The sequence below is a fragment of the Chiloscyllium punctatum genome, chromosome 12 (assembly GCF_047496795.1).
Source record: "Chiloscyllium punctatum isolate Juve2018m chromosome 12, sChiPun1.3, whole genome shotgun sequence".
In the NCBI taxonomy this organism is placed as follows: Eukaryota; Metazoa; Chordata; class Chondrichthyes; order Orectolobiformes; family Hemiscylliidae; genus Chiloscyllium; species Chiloscyllium punctatum.
The window spans coordinates 28,790,971-28,811,672 of record NC_092750.1 but is presented as its reverse complement, the minus strand read 5'-3'; the positions used below and the strand labels follow the sequence as shown (position 1 = coordinate 28,811,672).

General features: G+C 39.1%; 1 protein-coding gene across 5 annotated transcripts in view; it reads left to right on the top strand.

Annotated features, from left to right (window-relative positions):
- The window catches only part of iqsec1b (IQ motif and Sec7 domain ArfGEF 1b), a 484,326-nt gene that overhangs the window by 227,846 nt on the left and 235,778 nt on the right, over positions 1-20,702 (top strand). The window contains exon 1 of one of the 5 annotated variants that reach the window (XM_072582218.1): positions 15,857-15,986. The exons of the other annotated variants lie outside the window; for them this stretch is intronic. Coding sequence (XP_072438319.1) covers positions 15,964-15,986 — 23 coding nt within the window. The 5' untranslated portion in view covers positions 15,857-15,963. Of the gene's footprint in view, positions 1-15,856; positions 15,987-20,702 lie in introns of those variants that run through there. 5 annotated transcript variants of the gene reach the window in all.

Genomic DNA, 20,702 nt, shown 5'->3' with positions numbered 1-20,702 from the left:
AATTAATTAATTAATTACTAAATGTGAGAGAAGAATTAGTAATTCAACATGCACAGATGGGAAATAAGAGGTTACTTCAAAAAAATAAAAAGGAAACCTCACTGGATCAATCTCTGAAATGTTTGCTAACAGTAGATACAGTCTGTTCCGATATAACTTGATAGTTCCTTTCCCACATTAGAAGAAAATTGTATAATAGCAGCACCGTTTAAACAAATGGGACTGGAAATCACGTTATAGCCAATACAGATAAGGAAAGTTCGAGTTCTACAAATAATGAGTCAAAAATTGTGGGACTGGAAAAGCACAGCAGATCGGGCAGCGTCAGAGGAGCAGAAGAATCAATTTTCGGGCATAAGTAATTCCTGATGGGCATATGCCCGAAATGTCGACTGTCCTACTCCTCGGATGCTGCTTGACCTGCTGTACTTTTCCAGTCTCGCACTTTTTGACTCTGATCTCCAGCATCTGCGGTCCTCACTTCCTCCTCCTACAAATGATGGTTTAATATCCTCAATTGCGTTATCGCCAATTTGCTTTAAAGAAACATATGTAATAGCAGAACATGACTGTAGTTGAATGTTATGATGTTTTGCAGTGGAGGTTACCCCTAGCAATGATGATGGCCTTTAAATAGTCAATTCCAAATTTCTTAACTTTGCAAGTTGTTCTGATTCTCTCTGACCATGACTGAGTTCCAACATTCAGGTGACAGAGCTTCCTGTTGTCTAGTTACATTTTTCCTGGATTGCTAGCTGGTTGGCTTCTGGAATTTAGTGAGGCAATTTTTATACCTGCAATTCAGCAGCAATCTGGGAACAGTTCTTTGACTGTGCCTTTCCTAACATGTCAGCACTCCAATCCGTTGTATTTTTAAGTGTAATATTCCAACAGTTAGTCTGTCTCCAGACAGTCGCTTGATTTATATCCACAGCTATTTTTTGTCTGTCAGCCCTTTTTTGTTAAAAAGAAAAACAAAAGTTGGATTCACAGGTTAGAAATGTCGATTGTACTCCAGGGTTTTGATCGTGATAGTTGTGTAAAAGGTGCTTTACTGAAATGTATAATGCATACAATGTTCTAGGAGAGCTCCAAAAGAAATGTAAAATTATCATCTTAAAAATTATAGTATGAATTAACATCACTTTGTTGCTTTCGTGTGTTCTGTAATGACCAAATTATTTCTTGTAGGAAGGAAATATGGTCCTCTATCATATTCAAGACTTATTGGCAGTTTGCCAGCAATGGTTCTTTTGAGAGAGTGTTGGAGCCAATGAATACTAAAATTAGTTAGTAATAATTAAGGCAATGATGTAATTCTACCCCATTGGAAATTCTTTATTTTCAACCCACCCCCACTCCCCAAGGTTTCCTGTTTGTAGTGAGGCAATGATGATTGATTTTACCCTCATCATGTAACACTTCTCAAGCTAATTGCTACTGATCTACAGATGGAAAAGAGCACTTGAATTTCTGCACAATTTAACTTCAGGTTGTCTCGACCCTTCTCTAGCAATAAAGTACTTGAGAAGTATAGTTGCCATTGTAATATCAGAAAGATGGCAGCATATAAAAGGGAGGCAAGCTCAAGAGGGGCTGTGAGGTCAACATGCAAGCTTTGGTGAGTGTTAGAGTTTGCTGAGGACTACAAGCTATAAGAATAATGCGGAGGCTTTGGAGAGGATGCAAAGGTGGTTTACCAGGCTGTTAGCTGGATTGGAGTGTATTAGCTATAAAGGGATGTTGAACAAACTTGGCTTGTTTTCGCGAGAGCATCGGAGGCTGAGGGACGATCTGACAGAAGTACATAAATCCTTGAGAGGCGTGGATAGATGCAGTCTTTTTTTTTGTGGGGTAGAAATGTCAATATGCTAAGGGGTACAAGTTTAAGGAGAAAGATTAAAGAAGGTGAGTAAAGTTGTTTTACACAGTGGGTGGTAAGTACTTAGAACGCGCAGCTAGGAGAGGTGGTAGAAGCAGATATGATAGAAACATTTAAGAGGCATTTAGACAGGCACATGAGCAGGCAGGGAGCAGATGGATATGGCATCATAGTTAGCACAGACATAGTCGGCTTCAGGACCTGTTCCTGCATTATGCTGTTCTGTGAAAACCAACTTGTGCTACGGAAGTACCCAGAAGCTGCAATGTGATACTTCGATAATCTTTTCATTACTGTTTGTGGGATTAATATTAGCTGGGGAACTGCACTATTTTCCATAAAATGTAGCTAAAAAGTAAATGGTAATCTATCTTTACACTTAAATGTTTATTACTTAACAATACACATTGCGAACGTTAACTTGCATCATCTAATCAACAAAGTTTAATCTGTTTCAAATTAAAAGATGCGCATGTGCATCTCTGGCTACTGCCTGTCATTTGCATCAATTATACACAAATATAACATTCACAGTAGGGAGAACTCTCATATAGTTATTGAAAAATCAAGTGTTCAATAAAAGACAGTCAACCTATTCTACCAGATTATGACAAGGTGATGAACCAGTTGATCGGGTCCACACATGCATCTTTTAATTTGAAATAGATTAAAACTTTGTCAATTGGATGATGGACGTTAGCATTCGCAATGTGTGTTGTGAATTAATATACATTTATGTGTAAAGATTGACTTGTCTCTGCTAAATAACTGACATCCTCCTGTCTGAGGAAGCTGAGAAAGCAGATCCAGAATCTTAAAGCCAGATGAGATTATATGCTGCACTTTTAATGTTGGAACAAGAAAATTCTGGAAAGGCAAAGTCTGCCACAATGTATTAAATTAGCACTTGCTGATAGTGTAGAATGATTGTTGCTGCTGCTTGTTTTCAGAATGGGCTGTGGAGCTTCTGAAAATATGTCATAGTGATGGTGAATTTCTGTGCAAAGCTGGTCTAGTCATTTCATATAATCATAGAATCTCTACTGTGTGAAAACAGGCCATTTAGTCCACACCAACTCTTCGAAGGGCAGCCCCCCCCCTTCCCACCACCACCCTCTCTCTCACATACCTGTAACCCTGCATTTCCCATGGCTATTCTACCTAGCCTGCTATCCCTGGACACTCTGGGCAATTTAGCAAGGCCAATCCACCTAATGTCCAACGTCTAAGCCCCATTCCGGAAACATGACTGTAAAATCTAAGCTGACACTTCCATATTGTGGAATGCTGAAGCATTGATTTGTCTTTGGCTGAGGAGTTAAATTGATGGCCTGCTTGGCCCCCCTCATGGATGTAAAGGTCAATCCTGTAGTATTGTTTGAAAGACGAACAGAGAACTGATCTTGCCAGTACTTCTCCTTCAACCACCAACCCACAAAAGAGATGGGCAAAAACACACTGCTGTTTGTAGGAGTTTGCTGTGTGCCCTACAATAATGACTGCGGTTCTAAAGCTGTAGAATGATTTATAATGTCCTGAGGTTGTGCAATACAACTAAAGCTTTTCTTTAATGGAGGTTGAATGCTTCATCTACGAGACACAACACCTGGTTATAGTCCAACAGGTTTATTTGGAAGTACGGCTTTCAGAGCGCTGCTCCTTCATCAGGAAAGTGTGGAGCAGGATCAGAAGACACAGAATTTATAACAAAACACCACAGTGTCATACAACTGAAATGATATATTCAACAAACCTAGATTGCTGTTAAGCCTTCCATCTTTTAGAATGGGTTATAGGTTTCAATTCATTAATATGAAAATCCCAGAAATTCTTTCAGGTCACATTCTTGAGATAACTTAAGATTTTATTTTTTAAAAAGTGACATCTCAGCTTGGGGTAACGCATTAAAGGTGTGAGGTTAGAGTCTGTCTGTATCTCAATCTTGAGCCAGTATGGTTCTATTTCCTAAGTAGGAATTTATAAAATGCTACATAAATTAACTGTCAGCAGATTGTGTGCATTTTGAACAAGATAGAATGTATCTGCAATTACAATTCTGCAATTGCAGGCAGTCTATCCATGTAATGTTTAATAAATTCCTACTTTGGAAATAGAATTAGTCTAGTTCAAGGTTGGAATACAGACAGACTCAGATTAGATTAGATAAAATTATTTAGTGCGGAAACAGGCCCTTCGGCCCAACAAGTCCAAAGTGACCCGCCGAAACGCAACCTACCCATTCCCCTACATTTACCCCTTTACCTATCACTACGGGCAATTTAACATGGTCAATTCACCTGGCCTGCACATCTTAGGACTGTGGGAGGAAACTGGAGCACCCGGAGGAAACCCACGCAGACACAGAGAATGTGCAAACTCCACACAGTCAGTCGTCTGAGTTGGGAATTGAACCCTGGTGCTGTGAGGCAGCAGTGCTAACCACTGTGCCACCGTGCCGCCTACTCAGACCTTTTAATACATTCTGAGGCTGAGATGTCACCTTTTTATAACACCTTGTTATCTCGAGAATGTGACTTGAAAGACGTTATGGGATTTACATATTAATGAACCAAAACCTGCAACCGAGTCTAAAACACGAAAGACTTAACAGCAATCTAGGTTTGTTCAATATATTGCTTCAGTTGCATGACACTGATCTTTTGCTATAAATTTCGGTGTGTTATGATCCTGCTCCTCAGCAAACTGATGAAGGAGCAGCACTCTGAAAGCTAGTACTTCCAAATAAACCTGTTAGACTATAACCTGATGATGTGTGATTTTTAACTTTTGTCCACCCTCGTCCAACACTGGCACTTTCATATCCCATCTAAAAGAAGGCAGCTCTAGTATGGGATTACATGCAGAAGGATTTGAAGAAGCTATCTTCTGACTCAAAGGGATCAATACTTTTATAGTCCAATAGTTTAAATTATAAATCTAACTATATTTTCTTTCCAATTCTGTTGACCAGTGTCAACAGTTGCTCAAGATTCTACTGTTCTGTGTGCAACAACTGTAAAGGACATCGACCATAGCTTCAGTGTCTTAACTACGTGATCACAAATCAGTTCATGATGCATGTTGGAGGCTTTCATGTCTTATAAGGGCAAGGGCCAATTTAATGTGTAGCACATTCCTTTAAAGGAGCTTTAAACAAAATTCATTGAAAGCAATCAAATTCTCTCCAAAAACAATTCACAAAATGAGACGAAGGTAAAGGATGAAAAGGTACAGTTTGTTTTGAAATGCAAAATAACCGAACTGAAATAACTCAGTACATCAACAACAAAAGCATATCTAATTTTAATTGCACGTCTAGATACAATTGTATGCAGGTGGAATCCTAGTTTTAAAGAATAATAGAATCCCTACAGTGTAGAAACAGGCCTCTAATACAGAACATAAGGAATGCCTAATGATCTTTGGATTCTCTCATTTGGTATCAAATTAATACAAGACAATTAATGATATGCATAGTTACCATAAATTAGAAACCCTTTTTCAAGTGACAAACAAATTTGGGTGACACAGTAGCTCAGTGGTTAGCACTGCTGCCTCACAGCGTCAGGGACCCAGGTTTGACACTTAATGGTAAGGTCCGAGGGAGTGTTGCTGAACAAAGAGACCTTGGAGTGCAGGTTCATAGCTCCTTGAAAGTGGAGTCGCAGGTAGATAGGATAGTGAAGAAGGTGTTTGGTATGCTTTCCTTTATTGGTCAGAGTATTGAGTACAGGAGTTGGGAGGTCATGTTGCGGCTGGACAGGACATTGGTTAGGCCACTGTTGGAATATTGCATGCAATTCTGTCTCCTTCCTATCGGAAGGATGTTGTGAAACTTGAAAGGGTTCAGAAAAGATTTACAAGGATGTTGCCAGGGTTGGAGGATCTGAGCTAAGGGGCAACTTTTTCATGCAGAGGATGGTACGTGTATGGAATGAGCTACCAGAGGAAGTGGTGGAGGCTGGTACAATTGCAACATTTAAGAGGCATTTGGATGGGTATATGAATAGGAAGGGTTTGGAGGGATCTGGGCTGGGTACTGGCAGGTGGGACTAGATTGGGTTGGGATATCTGGTCGACATGGATGGGTTGGACTGAAGGGTCTGTTTCCATGCTGTACATCTCTAAGTCCACACCGGCCCTTCAAAGAGTAATCTACCTAGACCCATTCCTCAGATTTACCCCTGACTAATGGACCTAACCTACAAATCCCTGAGCACTATGGGCAATTTAGCATAGCCAATTCACCTGACCTGCACATCTTTGGACTGTGGGAGGAAACTAGAACACCCAGAGGAAACTCATGCAGACACTGGAAGGATGTGTAAACTCCATGCAGACAGTCACTCGAGGCTGGAATCAAACCCGGGTCCCTGGTGCTGTGAGGCAGCAGTGCTAACCACTGAGCTACTATGTCACCCAAATTTGTTTGTCACTTGAAAAAGGGTTTCTAATTTATGGTAACTATGCATCTCCTTAATTGTCTTATATTTATTTGATACCAAACGAGAGAATCCAAAGAATATTAGGCATTCCTTATGTTCTGTATTAGAGCAGTGAAAAGTTTAAGCAAGATATATTATTATACTACTTTTAGACATGAGTAACATGTAAATCTGCAAGCAATTTTCCTCCTTGCCGAACCAAATAATTTTAGAACTGGGGCATAACTTCTGAAAGAGACCTTCCTATGTATGGAGGACAGCATTCACATAGAATGGGTGCCTTGTGATGGAAGTTGCTGAATGCATTTAGGAAATATTATTCTATTTATATAAATATGATTCCACTCTTGGCATTCTTTTGCCTGGAAATGTTAAGCATTCAGATGCGAGGAGGGTAGGTTCTTGGTTTATTGAAAATCATGTCAGTAAATGCTGCTTTGATATACAAGTAAAATAAGTCATTATAATTCATTCCAGAGTCAACTAGTAAAATAAAAATAAAGGCTAATTAGATTATGATATCATTGTATATCATGCAAAGGTTAAATTTCAGATTCTTCAATGATCATTTGGTTGTATCAGTTTTGATTTTTCAGAGTAGAGTAGTGGGATGCCTGGCACTTCCATTGATTTGGTAAATGGTTCGTGTTAAAAGCTATCTGTGATCATCCAAATTCGCACCAGTTGCCAGCGCAACATGTTATTTACTCTCATACAGAATTAGAGTCGTAGAGATGTACAGCATGGAAATAGACCCTTCGGTCCAACCCATCTATGCTGACCAGATATCCCAACCCAATCTAGTGCCACCTGCCAGCACCCGGCCCATATCCCTCCAAACCCTTCCTATTCATATACCCATCCAAATGCCTCTTAAATATTGCAATTGTCCTAGCCTCCACCACTTCCTCTGGTAGCTCATTCCATACACTTACTACCTTCTGCGTGAAAAGGTTGCCCCTTAGGTCTCTTTCATATCTTTCCCTCTCACCCTAAACCTATGCCCTCTAGTTCTGGACTCCCTGACCCCAGGGAAAAGACTTTGCCTATTTACCCTATCCATGCCCCTCATAATTTTGTAAACCTCTATAAGGTCACCCCTTAATCTCCAACGCTGTAGGGAAAACAGCCCCAGCCTGTTCAGCCTCTCCCTATAGCTCAAATCCTCCAACCCTGGCAACAACCTTGTAAATCTTTTCTGAACCCTTTCAAGTTTCACAACATCTTCCCAATAGGAAGGAGACCAGAATTGCACGCAATATTCCAACAGTGGCCTAACCAATGTCCTGTACAGCTGCAACATGATCTCCCAACTCCTGTACTCAATACTCTGACCAAGAAAGGAAAACATACCAAACGCCACCTTCACTATCCTATCCACCTGTGACTCCACTTTCAAGGAGCTATGAACCTGCATTCCAAGGTCTCTTTGTTCAGCAACACTCCCTCGGACATAACCATTAAGTGTATAAGTCCTGCTAAGATTTGCTTTCCCAAAATGCAGCACCTCGCATTTATCTGAATTAAACTCCATCTTCCATTTCTCAGCCCATTGGCCCATCTGGTCCAGATCCTGTTGTAATCTGAGGTAACCCTCTTCACTGTCCACTACACCTCCAATTTTGGTGTCATCTGCAAACTTACTAACTATACCTCTTCGCTCACATCCAAATCATTTATGTAAATGACAAAAAGTACTAGACCCTGCACCGATCCTTGTGGCACTCCACTGGTCACAGGCCTCCAGTCTGAAAAACAACCCTCCACCAGAACCTTTGAGCCAGTTCTGTATCCAAATGGCTAGTTCTCCCTGTATTCCATGAAATCAACCCTTACTAATCAGTCTCCCCTGGGGAACCTTGTCAAACGCCTTACTGAAGCCCATATAGATCACATCTACTGCTCTGCCCTCATCAATCCTCTTGTTACTTCTTCAAAAAACTCAATCAAGTTTGTGAGGCATGATTTCCCATGCCCAAAGCCATGTTGACTATCCCTAATCCGTCTTGCCTTTCCAAATACATGTACAACCTGTCCCTCAAGATTCCCTTCAACAACTTGCCCACACAGAGGTCAGCCTCACTGGTCTATAGTTCCCTGGTTTGTCTTTACCGCCCTTCTTAAACAGTGGCATCACGTTTGCCAACCTCCAGTCTTCCGGCACCTCACCTGTGACTATCGATGATCCAAATATCTCCGCAAGAGGCCCAGCAATCACTTCTCTAGCTTAGTGGGCGGCACAGTGGTTAGCAGTGCTGCCTCACAGAGCCAGAGACCCGGGTTCAATTCCCACCTCAGGCGATTGACTGTGTGGAATTTGCACATTTTTCCCAGTGTCTGCGTGGGTTTCCTCCAGGTGCTCCGGTTTCTTCCCACAGTCCAAAAATGTGCAGGTTAGGTGAATTGGCCATGCTAAATTGCCCGTAGTGTTAGTTGTAGGGGAATGGGTGTGGGTGGGTGCACTTCGGTGGGTTGGTGTGGACTTGTTGGGCCGAAGGGCCTGTTTTCACGCTATAAGTAATCTAATCTAATCTACCCACAGAGTTCTCGGGTACACAAGATTAGGTCCTGGGGATTTATCCACCTTTACCCGTTTCAAGACATCCAGCACTTCTCCTTCTGTAATCTGGACATTTTGCAAGATATCACCATCTATTTCCCTACAGTATTTATCTTCCATATCCTTTTCCACAGTAAATACTGATGCAAAATATTCATTTTGTATCTCCCTCACTTTGAGGCTCCACACAAAGGCCACCTTGCCATTGAGGGGCCCTATTCTCTCCCTAGTTACCCTTTTGGCCTTAATATATTTGTAAAAACCCTTTGGATTCTCCTTAATTTTATTTGCCAAAGCTATCTCATGTCCCCTTTTTGCCCTCCTGATTTCCCTCTTAAGTATACTCCAACTTCCTTTATACTCGATCACTCGATCTATCCTGTCTATACCTGACAAGTGCTTCCTTCTTTTTCTTAACCAAACCCTCAATTTCTTTAGTCATCCAGCATTCTCTATACCTACCAGCCTTTCCTTTCACCCTGACAGGAATATACTTTCTCTGGATTCTCGTTATCTCATTTCTGAAGGCTTCCCATTTCCAGCCGTCCCTTTACCTGCAAACATCTGCCTCCAATCAACTTTCTTGCCTAATACCGTCAAAATTGGCCTTTCTGCAATTTAGAACTTCAACTTTTAGATCTGGTCTATCCTTTTCCGTCACTATTTTAAAATTAATAGAATTATGGACGCTGGCCCCAAAGTGCTCCCCCACTGACACCTCTGTCACCTGCCCTGCCTTATTTCTCAAGAGTAGGTCAAGTTTTGACCTTCTCTAGTAGGTACATCCACATACTGAATCAGAACATTGTCTTGTATGCACTTAAGAAATTCCTCTCCATCTAAACCTTTAATACTATGGCAGTCCCAGTCGATGTTTGGAAAGTTAAAATCCCCTACCATATTCTTACAGATAGCTGAGATCTCCTTACAAGTTTGTTTCTCAATTTCCCTCTCTCTATTAGAGGGTCTATAATACAATCCCAATAAGGTGATCATCACTTTCTTATTTCTCAGTTCCACCCAAATAACTTCCCTAGATGTATTTCTGGGAATATCCTCCCTCAGCACAGCTGTAATGCTATCTCTTATCAAAAATGCCACTCCCCCTCCTCTCTTGCCTCCCTTTCTATCCTTCCTGTAGCATTTGTATCCTGGAACATTGATTTTAAATAAACCAGTGTTTTCTATGATTTGCCTCAGTGCATTTTTCAAATGGCTTCAGTTGAAAACAATCAGGACTTCATCAGGAAATTATGCTCACGTGTGCCTTGTTTGCTGAAGAACTAGTTTTTTTTTCTTTAGAATTTGGTGAAAGCATTGCTTTTGAAGTACATGGTTGGCCTCTAGCAAACAATAGCTACCATTGTTGAGCACTCAGGGATTCAGAAGTAGTAAGCAAATTGAATGATTAGTTTAACTTTTTGTTGAGACTGGCATGGAATATTGACCTGTATAGCACAAGAACTCCCTGCTCTTCTTTGAACAATGTTATGGATTCTTTTAATTCAACCTGTGCACTGATGTGGGATTTCTATTTCATGCTTATCCAAAAGATGGCACAACTAATTTGGCACAGCACTGTTTTCTAACGTAAGGTAAGTAAGAGAATGAACATTTTCAGTTTGTCTATCTCTCTATGACTTTTGGATCAACTCCCCTTTGTTCAGTTTTCACTGCTTTTCCATGCAAGTCATTGACCATGTCACAACTTAGCTACTAGATGTAGTAAAACAGGCATCCCAGTTTGCCAATGTGCTTTTGTTTAAGGAGAAAATATTGGAAAGCATACATCTCTCACTTCCCCAAAATGAGCCTGGAACACTGTTAGAGATTGATATCTTTAATAAAAGAAGCTTTTGAAGAATCCACTCACACAGAACAAAGAATCGGAGGTTAAAAGAAAAGGTTATAATGGATTTCTGCTGAACAGTTTCTCTGTACGTAAGTAAATAAATATTCATGAGCAGCAGTGTGTTTTTCAATCCATATCTGTTAAAAGTATCCAGGACCTGCTTATGATTGTGTACTTTTGTTACTGAAATGGAATTTGTGTAAATCGCATTCAAAATAAAACTTGAATTTGCAGCATTCTAATTTGGACATGCTTGATCCCAACCAAGCTGAACTCATTTCATTGGATGTATATTGATGGAACAACCTATTACACTGTTTAATTGTTCTCCGTGCCCCAATACATCATCTTGTGTTTCATATTTAGAGTCAAGTATTTATGAAATTGGAGCACTGCATTGTCCTAAATTTTCTGTTTTTGGTGTGAGCATTCTGGAAGGCTTATTTGCCTCTTACAGGAGATGATCATAGCCAAATCAAAAATTGAAACTGGTTGGTGTATTAAAGTTGCTGCATTACTTTATGTATTGCTCAATATCATTTTCTCAACCAACTGTGATCTTTATTCAGGGCCATTTAATGGTAGTTTTTTGCCAACAAAACATGTAGCTATCACTACCTTTTTAACAATGGCAAATACAGGTAAATGTTTTCTTAGCTCCTCCCCTCAGCCCCCAGTATTCAAATGCAAATGAGAAAGCATCACAGTATGTGTTCCGAACTATCTGACAAATTATCAATTTGTCATGACCCCATATCGGAGATAAATGTCATCCAGCACCTTGGGACTTAACAATAATACAAATGTAGCTTGCAAACAGTGTATTTGCTTTCCTGAAAGAGTTGAAGGTAATCAACATTAACTTTACCCAGAACAATTTTATTGTTCTCATGATTGATCCAGTATTGTTGAGACATCCTTCTCATTTTTGAATCATGTAAATTGGAGTCTGGTTTCATTTTATCTTGAACATTGGATGCTTTTGTTTGTTTGAGTACAAGCACATTCTCAGATGACAAGTTTGCTTCAGTGAAGAAAGCACATCATGTATGGTGCACTGATTTTTGAATCTGACTTTTCACAATGACTATTATGGAGTTGAAGAAAAATGGTTTGAAGAAATTATAGCCCAGACTTTTCATGGCCAAATAGTTTTTTCTCCGCTCAGATGCGAGTTGCGTGTTAGGACCCCCTGAAATCCCACATGTAGTGAAATCCAAAGGGATTTCCTGGGAAATTGAATATTCTGATCCCCTGTGCCTGGAACTCTTCAAAACTATCCAATTAAATTGGCTAACTGAGGCTTCTGCTGCAGTTAATAGTTCCTTGGGAAAAGTTGAATAATTTTGAAAACTCTATAGTCTAACTCCTTGATAATTATTCAACTAACTGCCCCCACCCCCACTGATATTTGTCCCTCCATGCAGGACCACATAACCCCATTCATACCAACCTACCCTAAATACTTGGTCATTCACCTGGCACCCTTCTACTTTGTAACCTGGTACTCTGTCCACCTTAAACTCTCAGTTAACATACATGCACTTACCCTTTCACAGAAGCTGTATAAGAGGCTGATTGTGATGTTGGGCATTTTAAACCACAGAATACTACAACAACTATTCTGAAGAAGGAGCCTTCACCTGATTATTTTGTACTATGAGGACATAATTAACTTTAAGGAATATACCGCAATTCTGCATGATCAGAATGTCCTTTTGAGAAGTGTAGAGCGTTTCCTTATTTTTCTTAAGAAAGTAACTTGTCACTCCTTGAAAATTCTGACCCAGTGGGCTGAACTTCTTAAAAATTAGCACATTTATTTTGAAAATTTGATTGTGACCCTTTAAATTCATTAAGAGTAGACATACTATGGAAACAAATTACAAATAGGCATCAGCGATTTTTAGCACTTCAATCTCTGTTACATTTCCTTATGAAATTTACACCAAGCAAGTGATGATATTTGTTCTCTATTAGCACATCTATTACAGTTACATCTGTGAAAACTACACCTTATACCAAATTTAAAATTCTTGTTGTTTCAGCACAATGAATCTAGAAACTTTAGCACATACATTTTTGATATGAGTATGCAGAACTTCAAATGGAAACAAGACAGTTTTCTGACCTTTCACACATGGATGTTAGGAGAGAACTTACCTTGTGTGAAGTACTTTCCATGATCTTAACCCTATTTAAGAAGCCCACAACTGCTGAAGTACTACTTGGAGGTAGTCACTGGTAAAATAGGAATTCGTGGCAATCAATTTGTACACACCATTACCATTCAAATTGTAATGAGATCAATCGCTAAATACTTCAGTGATGTTGGTCAAATCAATATTGGTTGCATCGTTCGAAAAATGTCTCTGTTAAACTTTGAAGGGTTCAAAGGAATTCTTTACACTTGAGTACAGACAGGCCTTGAGTACAGTGTAAAGTCATGGCTGAAGAGTGACCCCTCTATCTTGACTATAAAGTGAATGAAGTCAGCTGTGGAGTTAATTTCTCACATTTGAAACATTCAATTCAATCACAGTCAAGGGGTATTCAAAGTACTGCAGAAAGCTTAGAGCTGACGTATCATTGTAATCTAACAATGCATGTTTTTTTTTAATTGCTTCTGTTTTCAACTTGCATTGTAGCTTTCAGTCTATTCTTGTGATCCCTCAATGTCCATTCAATAAATTGTAGTGATTGAGTGTATGTTAGTTGAGTTGATGCATAGTGGCAAACCCACTGGAGACCAATTCAGAGGACCAATTAAATGAACTGGGAAGTTGGATTCAAATTGTAATTAGTGGAATTTGAATTTATGCTGCTAGTCTGCGATTTGAGACTGAGGTGAGGAAGACTCAGAAGGTGGGGAATCTGTGGAATTCTCTGACCCAAAGAACTGAATATTTGAATCCAGGACAAACTGGTTTCTAGTAAATAATGACATCAAGTGGAAATTTGAAATTAACGTAGATGACCAGTCATGATCACGAATGCAGGAGCAGATTCATAGGACTAAATGGCCTATTCCTGCTATCACATTCCTTTCCTATGGTGTTTCTAATGCTAAGCCATTACATTTTTATTCGTGGCCTGCTTTTTCAAATTACTTTGTGCATCCGATCGCATTTTCAGGCTTACCATAGACTAAACTTGTAAGTTGATTTTAGAAGCCTCAAAAACCTCCCAAGAACATGAGGTTGCATTATACACTCAAGGTGAACTGCCAGTATGGATGTGGGTGGTTGCTGTTTTGATCTGTGAACAAAATGTATCAAAACAATTCCTAAATGTGGCATGGTTTATTGAATCAATCAGTAGCTGAAAGGTTTCTTTAACCACAATCTCATTAACCACGTTTTAAAACTGTCAAATACATTGCCTTCAGCATCCAATAAAAAGTACATCAAATTCATTGAGTCACTGTAGATTCAGAACCGTAGCAATCACACTCTGGATCCATAGGTAATTCTTTTCATTTCCATTATCATCCCTCCTCAACAAATTGAACTAGATGTTTTGCATGTTTTGAGCATCTGCTGACACTTGATGCAATAATAGTATCTCCGGATTTGATTTCTGTTTGTGCACATATATTTGTAATTAGATTACTCACCGTATGGAAACAGGCCCTTTGGCCCAACAAGTCCACACCGACCCTCCAAAGAGCAACCCACCCAGACCTATTCACCTACATTTACCCCTTCACCTAACACTACGGGCAATTTAGCATGGCCAATTCACCTAACCTGCTCAATTTTGGACTGTGGGAGGAAACCTGAGGAAACCCACGCAGACACTGGGAGAACGTGCAAACTCCCCACAGACAGTTGTCTGAGGTGGGAATTGAACCCAGGTCTCTGCTGTGAGGTAGCAGTGCTAACCACTGTGTCACCGTGCAAGTTGCTCAGAAATATTATTACACACCTCTCAAACAGGTGAAACTTGAACCAGGGCTTTCTGTCTGAGTTAGGACAGGAACACTACTACACAAGGACTCTTGAGTTCCATTTTTATGCTGTAACTAGTCAGATTATATTCAAATGAGAACTAGTTACATTGAATATTCAATAAACTGGGGAAGGAACTAGTTAGGTACCATCTCAATATATATGCATTAGATGTTTTTGTTTTCCAAGTCAAAATCTTAAGGATTGGAAATACCTAATTTTTGAAGATCTAGGCTGCTTGCATACCTACTTGCTTTGGAAATTTTTTTGACTCTCTTTGTTATTAGATATAACACCATTTCTGACACCCAAACTATGATCACCTGAGTCAATACAAAGTGAGGATTGAATCTGACATTACAATTGCAGTTCCAATCTATGTTGAAAATTTAGTTTACTAATTGAATATTTAAAGAGTTTAAGAAAATAGGAAAATTTGATTATATTGTACATCAATATGCTGTAATGGACACACTTTATTACTTTATGATTTTGTTGAATATTTTGGATTTGATTTTAGAAGCTATTGGGAATCAGGGTAGCTATGATTTGAGAAATAACTGCTCATGCATTATTAAGTTTTTTAAAAAGCCACATTGAATTAAACCAAAGCAATTTTAAGCAAATAAATGCCTGTAAATATGGGTTCTAATATTGTTTTTTCATACTAAATTTGGAAGCTTTTGTAATTAACAGAAATAATTGCTGTAATTAAAATCTTAAGCATTTTTAAAATGCAATTTTTTTTCTGCCTTGCGAATTATCAAATTGTTAAAACAAAACTAAACTACATCAACACTTGTTACGTAGTAGGTGCCTATCAAATTGATTTGCCAGTGTCAAAAGGGACTAGGATTTGCCTCAGCAGATAATGCTGGTTTCCATGGTGATGAAACACCAATCAACAGTCACTATTTTGGACTAGACTACTTTGGTTAAACAGAGGTGGAAAATAGCTTAATATGTGACTGCATTTGAAGATATTTGATTATTCTAAATTAAATGATGATTTTGTTTAAGAAGGAGAATTTTAAATGACTTGAAATGTGCAACAGAACAGCAATCTTTAACTAAAATATTTCATATTTTACCCAGTGCTGTGTTCAGCTGGTACGGTTGTCTGCTGTTTGCATCAATCCTTTCTTCACTGTATAGGTTGACTCTCTCTTTAACTGAGCTGGAAGAAATGTAGAAGTCCAGTGATTAGTTTTTGGAAATAACCCAATCAACCAGCTCTGCTTTTTATTTGATTATCAAGGTGACAAAGCTTCAAAATGGCCCGTAGACATTGTCATTTGTAAGTACACTGTTATCCCACATATTTCTGCAGCAAATGACAGGTTGTGTTTTAAATGGTAAATGGGTAATAGCATTAAAAGATGAATGAAAAGGTCATCTGATGAATGGGAGCCCTTTTCAGTGATTTTAAACATTTACAGCAACTGGCCTCTACTTAATGGTGTAATGGACATTTTGTTTTCCACTTATGCTAGATATGCTTGCAAATATTTTAATGTTCAAGGTAGCGTACAAGATGGTTGCAACCAGGTGTACTGTAATAATGCGATTTGACATCAAAGCAAAATTTCAAAGGGGGCTGTCTAACTAAGTGGTTCTATGCAAAACATTTTGACTAATACATAAACATACAGCCAAGAGTGAGAATGTCAATTTGCATAATATAACTTGACATCAAATAATCTTGTATATATTTGAAAAATACTCGACGATTTTTAAAAATTTATAACCAGAGGGATCAAATAATCTTGACCAGTAGGGGAAACAGAATATTCTTTAATCAAGAAGCTGTCATGCGTTTTTAACTTGACTGGTAAAAAAAAAATGCATAACTCAAGAAATATTGTGCATCCAGGAATTTGAATCTCGGCCAAGTCAGAATTTTATGGCTTACTGATGATCAAAAACTAATTTCCTGGAAAACTAGATAAATCTTTTGAACAATGTCTTCATTACTGATTTGTAAGCTATTGTTGTGCCTATGTATGTGCTGGTATTCTATATATACCAGTATTGAATATGGAGAAGAAATGCTAAATATGAGAAATTGTAAGGTGTGTCTGCCATTTAAATTGATTATCTTTCACTGCGCATAGAGATTACTTATCCAAGATCAAAGTGGAATATCTTTGCAAGTATGATGCATTTAATGGTAATTGCCAATAAATTGTCAATGATTAGTTTATAGAGAGCAGGGTCATGAAAGAATGCCAACCTTGTGATAGTGTGATGATGTCAGGGAATACAGAATTTGTAGCTGCAGTTTGCAAGAAAAAAATGCTGCTGATATGCATAATTGTGTTCAGTCAATCTTCTTCAGCTCCAAGAGGTTTGAAGCTTCTTGAATTGAAGTGATGTTGAATCACTTGAGTATGTACACACTCAGGTACACTTTCTTCCTCTTGACTGATTCTATAAAACATGAATCCAACTATCAAGGTATAATTAACTACTTTCACAGGTGTAGTCCTTTAGCCTACCTTGATCTTTTGAGCACTTTGCTTCCTTTTAGGGGACAGTTTTTTAAAAAAAATCTGTTAACAATCTTTCATCAAAATCCACTGGTTTTTATGCAATTCTATTAAACTATCACCTCAATGTTAAATCAGCACTTCTGAAAAAAAATGCGATTCTATACTTTATTGAATAGTATTTAAGACATTGTATATTTGCATTTATTAAAGATTATTGTAATTTGTCATTATTTATATACTTTTTCATTTAAACCATTTGAAACTGCATACATATGAAACTGTAGTAAACGTCATCTTTGACTACCCTTGCTGGCTCCCATGTTAGCCAATATTATTAACAGTTCTATATCTTCAGGTGTTCTTCCTCTCCTTTTTCAAAGCTTCTCTCAAAACACTGCTACCCAGGAAAACGGGTCTTGACATTCCTTGCCATTTCCTGCATAATCTCCCTTTTTTTTTCTTGAATGTTGGCACCACTCCTCTTACCCAGAGCTCCATGTTTGAAGCTATCCAATCAGGGCAGGATAGATCTTCTTTTACAGCAACCACAAAATTGCTTAAAGTTCACTTGAGAATGTAACTTTAAGAAAGTTCTGGAATGTACTGTTACTGAAACAAACATGCCCATTCTAAAAGATGAGAGACTTAACGAACAATCCAGATATTTTTCAATATATAATTTCAATTACATCACACTGTAAACTTTTAATAAATTCTGTGTCCTATGATCTTATACTCCACAACCACCTGATGAAGGATCAGCGCTCCAAAAGCTAGTGCTTCCAAATAAACCTGTTGGACTATAACCTGGTTTGTGATTTTTAACTTTTTACACTCCAGTCCAACACTGGCACCTCCAAAACAAAACTTCTGACATCGTTTGTGAGTGTGTCAATGGTAAGCTATTCCTCTTCATCTTTCCCACCTTTCTGCAGCCACTGACAGGATTACCCACATTCATAATGACAGTTGCATAGTGGTCATATCACTGGACTAGTAATTCAGAACCCCAGATCAATAGTAGATTTGAATTCAATTAAAAGCTCATGTAGCTATTCAATTGGAAGATCATGTAGCTATTGGCAATTTGACGTAAAAAAAAACCCCATCTAGTTTCACTAATGCCCTTCAGGGAATGAAATTTGTCATCCTAAAGTGGTTTGACGCATGTGTGTCTCCAGAGAATCAGCGATTTAGTTGACTCTTAATTGCCCTCTGAAATGCCACTAGCAAGCTGGTCAGAACAAGGGGCATTTAAGAATGGGTAGGAACTGCTAGCTGTAAATTCAATTGTGGTCAGAGTATCAGTTCCCACTCTCTCTGTGTTACCTGTCATATCCCAAGGGTCTATCCTTCTCCTTATCTATATTTGTTGTTTCCATGCTGCCCCTCAGGTTCTCATGTGAAAGTAGAATGCTGTTTTTCACATGTATGATTAAATCAGTTCTATCCCCTTTCCATCTCTCTTGACTCCTCTGTTGTAGCTATGATATGACTCATGATCCAGTAGGAGGTGAGCAGAAACTTTCTCCAATTAAATATTGGCAAAACTGAAGCTATTGTTTTCAATTCTTGTTCCAAAATCCTAACTATAGCTACTAATTCCCATCCTCTCTGTGAATGGAAACACTAAACCAGTATGTTCTCACTCTTTGTGTCGTACTTGGATCCAGATTTAGACCTGTCCACCTCCACAATGTTGCAAGAATAGTGCCCCTCCATTCTCACTTTCCTCCCTTTTTTTATTCGCTAATGGGACATGGGTGTCACTGCCTGGCCAGCATTTACTGCCTGTCCCTAATTGCCCTTGAGAGGATGGTGGCAAGCTGTTGTCTTGAACTATTGCCGTCCGTGTCCTGTAGGTTGACCAATAACACCCTTGGATGAAACTACAGAATTTTGACCTGGTGACAGTGAAGGGGTGGTTATATATTTCCAAGTAAGAATGGTGAGTGGCTTGGAAGGGAACTTGTGGATGGTGGTGTTCCCGTGTATCTGCTGCCCTTGTCTTTGTAAATGAAAGTGGTGTGGGTTTGGAAGGTGATGTCCAAGGACCTTTTGATGAATTTCTGTAGTGCTTCTCATGGATGGTATGCACTCTGCTAATGAGTGTTGGTATTGAAAGGAATGAATGCTTGTGGAAGTGGTGCCAATCAACTGGGCTGCTTTATCCTGGATGTCCTGTTAAACTTGATATGTTGGAGCTGCTCTCAATTCAGCAAGTAGTGAGTATCCCATCAGATTCCTTGTAAATGGTGGACAGACTTTGGGAGTCAGGAGATGAATTATTCAATGCAGTATTCCTTATCTCTGACCTATTCTTGTAGCCACTGTTTATGTGGTGAATCCAGTTGAATTTCTAGTCAATGATTAGTCCCCAGGATGTTGATAACTGAGGATTCAATGCTGGTGACATCATTAAACGTTGGGGGACGTTGGTCAGATTGTCTCTTCTTTGAGATGATCATTGCCTGGCATTTGTGTGTCATGAATGTTACTTGCCACTTGTCAGCCCAAGCCTGGATATTGTTCAGACCTTGTTGCATTTGAACATTGATTGTTTCTCTGAGAATTCATGAACTATTTTGAACATAGCGCAATCATCTGCAAACATCGCTACATCTGACCTTATTGGAAGGAAGGTAATTGAAGATGGTTGGGCTGAAGACACTGTCCTAAGAAACTCCTGGTGCTGAGATAACTGACCTTGAACAGCTACAACCATTTTCCTGTGTGCTACATATGACTCAAATGAGCAGAAACTCCAGATACCTACTGATTCCAGTTTTACAGCTCTTTGAAGCCATGCTCAGTTAAATTCAGCATTGATGTCAAGGGCTTGATGTTGCTGTCACCTGCCATCTGGAATTCAACTCTTTTGTCCATCTTTGAGCCAAGACTCTAATGAGGTCAGGAGCTGAGTGGTCCTGGTGAAACCAGATTGGGTGTCAGTGAGCAGATATTGCTGCACAAATGCTGCTTGATAGTAGTGTTGACATCTTCCATCACTTTACTGATGATTGAGAGTATACTGATGGGACGGTAATTGATTGGGTTGGATTTTTCCTGCTTTTTGTGTACTGGGCATACTTGGGCAATTTTCCACATTGTCAGGTAGATGCCAGTGTTGTAACTGTACTGGAAGAGCATGGCTAATGAGCAGCAAGTTCTGGAGCACAAATCTTCAGTACTGTTGCCAGAATGTTGTCTGGTCCCATAGCCTTTGCAGTATCCAGTACCTCCAACTGTTTCTTGATAAGACATGGAGTGAATTGAGACGAGATATGCCTTTTAGGACGGATTTGTTCTGTCCTGTTTCTCTTGGAGACACGTGTCGTAAATCTGGTGCCAAGGTGTCTGCATGGAAAACAGTAAACAGTTTAGGGTTTTAAATGAGGGAAAAGCATGAGTGGATGGAGTCAGTCACACAGAACCAGAGTTTCAGTTTTTGCTTTCAGTTGTTGATGTTGGGGTTGTGGAGTTGCAGCTGCTAGATCCAGATCTCTCTCTGCTTTTGCAAA